The sequence below is a fragment of the Juglans regia genome, chromosome 1 (assembly GCF_001411555.2).
Source record: "Juglans regia cultivar Chandler chromosome 1, Walnut 2.0, whole genome shotgun sequence".
Classification (NCBI taxonomy): Eukaryota; Viridiplantae; Streptophyta; class Magnoliopsida; order Fagales; family Juglandaceae; genus Juglans; species Juglans regia.
In genome coordinates this window covers 20,707,924-20,713,862 of record NC_049901.1, presented here as the reverse complement: position 1 = coordinate 20,713,862, position 5,939 = coordinate 20,707,924, and the positions used below count along the sequence as shown (strand labels likewise).

Here is a 5,939-nt window from a genome sequence, read left to right as displayed (position 1 = left end):
ATTTTACCCCATCGATATGTTTCTGACATCCCATTGTCTTTTTTTTCCTCTCCGCGTGAAAGTTATAAGAACGACCCATTTTTCCTTCCTTGTCCTTAAGTTTAATTTTAAATAAAAGGTAAAATGAAGTAAATTAGTAGCTGTCCAAAAGAATATTAAAAGACCAATTAAAAAAAAAAAAAAACCCAAAACTAATAATGTGATAACGTTAATGGTTATACCGAATGAAATATGAAGGAAATGAATAAAAATATCTCCAAGGACTAGCTCTATTATGGTCAAAAGTATGTAATATAGAGAATCCATAAAAAGTAAGTTGATAGATGAAGAGCCACTCCTCTATCTCCCTCTCGATCAGTCAGACCCCACTCATTCCTCTACACAAAGCGCCTATTAACTCAACCCTCAAGTTATATCATTCGATTAAATATTACAGAAGACCAACAGGCCATGAAGCTCAAACGATGACAAGTATATCATTTACCATCCTAACACTCGAGGCCTGTATAACTCAAATCAACAGTACAAAACAAAAGATCCCAAAAAGGACCTTTTATGGTCAACAGCTTTCAAGTGGATTGATTATGTAAAAGAAGTAGTGGTTTTAGCCATGTCTGATCCCTGAAAAGTAGTCGAAGTCATGGTGCTGGACCCTCAATTGCTTTAGCCATGAATCTGCCACGCTCAAAAGCGACACTAGTCTCTCCTGGTCCCGACCACAATTGCCCGAGACCCACACGTTTCCTTGCATCTTGTAAGTGGCCAAACCAAATGGAGGAAGAGAGATGCCTTCCCCTTCCTTTCTCTTTCTTTCGTCACGCTCAAGGTCATCTTCGAGGTCCATATCTACATACACATATATATATATATATCCCCAATGCTTCTTTTGTAAGCAAAGATTGTTCGCTTATGTAACTTTCTTAAGAATGCAAATAATAAAGGCGAAAACAAAAAGTTCATTCAAACAACTCTAACAACAATAAGAATTCATTGACACAGCACAAACTCCTCACACAAACTGAGTTGGAGGTAGAGACTACCTTGGAATGAAGATGAAAGCGTGTGGTAAGTGAGGAAGCATGTGGACAAATCTTTTATAGTTCTTCCCATGGGAATGTGATAAATTGGATACCTGAAAATCATAAATATCAGAAAATTTTATCATCTAATATGTTTGGTTAATATCAAACGTACCAAGCTAATGGTCGCGGAAATAATCATTTATTTGTACTCTTTAACATAGTAGTAATAGCCTATACAAATACCATTTGGAGACTGTTGAGACTTAAAAGTGATTGCCCAAAGTAAAATATAAAAACTTCATAATGCTTCTTTTCTTTTAAAATTATAAGGTGTATATACAGTAGAGAGAGAGACAGACCAAGCAATTGCCATCCAGCTAGCTGGGGAAAGATCCACACTCCTCAATGACATCAAGCCAGGGTATCTTTGAGCTAATCCATTAATCTGAAAGTTCGGAACAAATAAGTTTTCAAGGAATCTGCATCCTTTCATATGTTAAAGAGACTGAAGGAATTAATGAGTTCAATGGTCATAAATTATAATCATTCAGAAATTTATAAACTCAAACCTTGTATTCTTCTTCCAAATGGTACGGTTAAAGGAGGACAAATGATAGATCAAAGTCATGTATATATGCTCATGAAGAATGATAAATATTCTAAAAGACGCGAGGGGGAGAGAGAGAGAGAGAGGACAGAGTAGTAACACACACACACACAAAAATGTACTAGAGTATTATTTAAGACATTATCCATGGAAAAGAAAAACCTATTTCATATTCAACTCAAAAGGTTCATTCTATCTTTATTAGATGCCTATCATGACTAGATTTCCTATGATTCTCAAAAATGCGCAAATGTTCTCATCATTCCTATGCTTGAACAGTCTTATTAACCTTAAAGAAAAACAAAAGGATAGAAAAACTCTGCTAATAAAGTACAGAACATTATAGAAAGGCAAAGTAAGGTTTGCACAAGAGTAACATTATACTGACAGAATACCTTATCCATTAGAGGAACTCTGCCATAAGGAGTTGATCTCTCAAAGTACTGAAAATAAAGGTAGCCCAATCTATCATTCAGATGGCAAAGATTCTCTTGCTCAGACCCTCCATCCTCTGAGGAGCATCCATCCCATCTCCATAACTTCTCGCTCTCGCTCTCGTCGCTGCACGAATCACTGTAGAAATCCCTTGTCTCACAATATCCTGACTCGGTCTCTTCCCTGAAAATCTCATTCAACCTTATTGTTAACATTACTTGGTCTAATTACAAAAAGAAATATATTACTGGGTCAAAAACAGCCACTTAAAAATACAATTAAAGTACAATTACGATCGATTAATCTTGTAGTAAACAATATAATTGCAGCACTTAACGGGTAAGATTGTCCCAGCAAGAATTTAAAAAGCACATTAAAGACCAAATCAAAAAACAAACCCATATGGGTCCTTTAGAATTTAAACTCTACAACTAATGGAAGATTTCTTCCGCCAATTACCCAATTATTCAACAAAACCATTATTGCATATTGGGTTCCCAAGTTTTCAATTTTCCAAGTCATTAAAGAGCATTAGACCTAATCAAATCCAACATTTGCATATTCCATCACAGTCGATCTAATGAGGCGACCTTGGCTTTCAAAGTTAATTCGTATAATTCCATCTCTAGGAAGATATAGAACCAAAAAGCAAAACAAAGATTGCAAATAAAGATAATCTAGCTTATACCTCGAAGTGTTTACAGATGAATTGCTTGTGAAAATTTGGATTGCAGAGAGGTAAGGCACGTAGTACTGAACTAAGGTCTCGCCGTTGTTCAACACGATCGGAACTCCGGCCCCATATGCACTCCATTCATCATAACAATTCCAAAGATTTCCTAAGGTGAAATATTCAACTGTTTCTCTCTCCCGTGGATGCCATAGGCGATTTAGGTTTCTAATCTCAGTCTGAAACCAAGAGAAAAACGATCACATATATAACATTAAAAATGGAAATGAATCTGATTACTCGAGGACCTCCAGGAGAACTGAGCAGTCCAAGGAAAATAATGATTAACCAAGAAAAACATAATTGGACAAACCTTGGGAAGAAACTGGGATTGTACCACAGGAGTTGTGCATTGGAGGAAACAGTCAAGATTTGATTGCATTGACATTTTATCACAGATCATGGTTTTCGAGGCACTTTAGAGAGAGAGAGAGACCAAGGAAAACACAGAGAGAGAGAGAGAGGGTTCACTTCTCTCTCCAACCCTGCAAACGGTGGAAACCCAGAAAACAGAGAGAGAAACTCAGGAGAGGCAGAGAGAGAAATGAGAAAGAGCGGGATAGAGAATTTATCGGATTTTGATTTCCCTTTTAGAGAGAGAGAAAGAGAGAAAGTGAGCGAGCTGTAGAGAATGGACAATGCAAAATTTATCTAAAAATACAACTATTTTTTGACGTTTTGACGGCAAACTTCACGGGAACCGAATCTCTGAGTCTCCCTCTCTCTCTTCAGCAGACAGCTTCGTTGTCAATGTTGCCAAATTCCACGACCTTTCCGTACACCGGAGAACTCAAATTCCAGCGAATCTTTTTCTGACAGATATACAGTAAGAAACAAATCGTTCTTTCCCTTCCTCTTCCACTCACTCAGCTTTTATCTTTTTCACTAACCTTAAAGAAAACTCAAGCTCTGCTTTGTTCAAAATTCAAGGAACAAGCTGATGGCGAAAGGTCAAGACGATTCAACGTTAACTCTTCAAGCTAAATCAAACCCAGAAAGCAAAGCTCAGGGATTCACAGAAAATGATGTCTGAATTTGGCAGATTTTGAAGGAGCATGGGAAAAATGAGAGGAAGTTTGGGGGAGACAAGTTGAGTTGATCTCTGCTAACACAAACCCATGTTTTCTGGAAGAAAAGATTGTTGGGTCGTCCGAGTACTAACGCTTGAATCGAAAGTATTTTGTAACGGAAAATGAAGAGAGAATCGACCTTCTCGGGAAAGAGCAGCAGAGCCAAAAACAAAGGCACCGAGAAAGAAAGAACACAAATATCCAATTCGGAACGAAGGTCTGGGTTCTAGAAAGAACGATTATGTAGAGAACAGAGAGAGAAACTATGATAAACCGACAATAATCAAGGATCGTTTGTCATCTTATTTAATTATTATAATTTTTTTTAATTTTTATATAAAATAAAATAAATAATTTAATATTTTAAAATTTTAAAAATAAAAATAATATTAAAAAATTTATTTTAATAATATATTTTTTAATTTTTAATTTTTATCTCAATTTATAAAAAAAAAAAAACACAAACGAGGCAGATTTATCATTTATGAGACTGTCCCTCTCATGGGGTCTTCCCTTTGAAACATACTTTGTAGTTTGCAAAATTCTTATTTTTTTTTTATGTTTTTTTTCGTCTATAGTCTTAATTCTTCCAGTAATTCCTCTGGCCTTTTGTCGCTACTTTTGTTTTTATGATAAAAAAAATGGACGGCTTTAATGGCTTGCACAGAAAAGTAGCACCAATGACGTTTGAATTCAACTGCGTATAATTTATTTATTCACAATTCAAATCTTATTATCCACGCCTTTCTATTTACTTGGGCCTCAAACAAACAATATCAATAAAAACTTCACAAACAAAATATATATTCACATAAATATATTATATATATTCTTAAACAATTATTTAATTCCATTTAAATAGTGATATAAAATAATTTTAATTAAAAATTAAATAAAATATTATTATAATATTAATTTTTCATATTATTATTATTATTTAAAAATTTTAAAAAATTAAATTATTTATTATATTTTATATGTAAATTTGATAAAGTTATAATAATGAGATGAATTGAGAATTAAAGGAGACTTTAATCTCTTTTATCTCTCCAATCATAATTTTTAAAAGTTTAAATTGTGAATAAATAAATTATAATATAGGAAATCTCGACCCATTAGTGATAATAATATCAAGAGTTGTAAATGTGAACAAGTGTAAATGGAACATGAAAAATAAAAAAAATTGAATTGGATAGCGTTTTGAATAGGGAATGTAGAAGAGTAAAAGACCATAAAAAATTCAATTAAAAAATGAATTAGCATTTTGTTTTTTTTTAATATACTTGTACAAAACTGTTGTAGCCGTGAGGACAAGGAATGGGAGGGGTTGTGGGAAATGGCGAACCGCGTGAACGTAACAGAGAGAGTAGCGGGAAATAGACAACACGACAGCGTAAAACGTGTGTTATCTCTTTTGGCTTTGCTCTTTCAAACATGGAAGGATAGATAGATAGATGGATGAGTTTGACAGATTCTTCCTTGCTCTGTCTTTCTGAAAACGCAAAAGCCAAATTGCAAGCAGATTTGTAGGGGTTGAACTTGAGATATTAATATACGCAATCAACTGTACCCCCTAATTTGTTTGACCAATCGTTTGCTTGCTTCCTCGTGGGTGATATTATTTCATTTGTTTTTTAAATTCATCTCATTTCATAATTATAATTTTTTTTAATTTTAATATAAAATATAATAAATAATTTAATTTTTTTAAATTTTAAAATAATAATAATATTAAAAAATAATATTTTATCATCTCAACTCAACTCAATTTAATATTTAAATAATGACTTCGACCACTACTTTTACAATTTTATTTCTAATTTTATATTTATTTTATTAAATATTTTTTATTTTTATAAATTTTAATGTATTAATAATTGACACATAGCGGAAAAAAAAATTGTACATTTTTTCGAAAAGAAAATAAATTGTAAATTTTTTCTAAATACAGTTAGTATTTTTCAATTGACTTGTATACTTTTTGGATATATAATTTTAGTACAATATTTTTAAAAAAATAGGCATATTTGAGGTTCACATAAAATATATATATGTATATATATTGTAAGTTTTAC

General features: G+C 32.8%; 1 protein-coding gene across 1 annotated transcript; it reads right to left on the bottom strand.

The window, feature by feature from the left end:
- Positions 1-241: 241 nt before the first annotated feature.
- On the bottom strand, positions 242-4,129 carry LOC108996821. Its single transcript, XM_018972841.2, has 6 exons — positions 3,108-4,129; positions 2,753-2,973; positions 2,025-2,247; positions 1,382-1,467; positions 1,041-1,132; positions 242-846 (listed from the first exon to the last, which is right to left on the bottom strand). The coding sequence occupies exons 1-6, from the start codon at positions 3,195-3,197 to the stop codon at positions 605-607; spliced, it is 954 nt and encodes a 317-aa protein (XP_018828386.1). The 5' UTR covers positions 3,198-4,129; the 3' UTR covers positions 242-604.
- Between the last annotated feature and the right edge of the window lie 1,810 nt (positions 4,130-5,939).

What these genes read in the sequence shown, in the direction of transcription:
- LOC108996821 (XM_018972841.2), bottom strand. Translation starts at nt 3,197, where the DNA reads ATGATCTGTGATAAAATGTCAATGCAATCAAATCTTGACTGTTTCCTC. An exon ending in AATCCCAGTTTCTTCCCAAG is followed by an intron (nt 2,974 to 3,107) that starts GTTTGTCCAATT and finishes TCTTGGTTTCAG; the next exon opens with ACTGAGATTAGAAACCTAAA. An exon ending in GCTTTCATCTTCATTCCAAG is followed by an intron (nt 847 to 1,040) that starts GTAGTCTCTACC and finishes ATGTGTATGTAG; the next exon opens with ATATGGACCTCGAAGATGAC.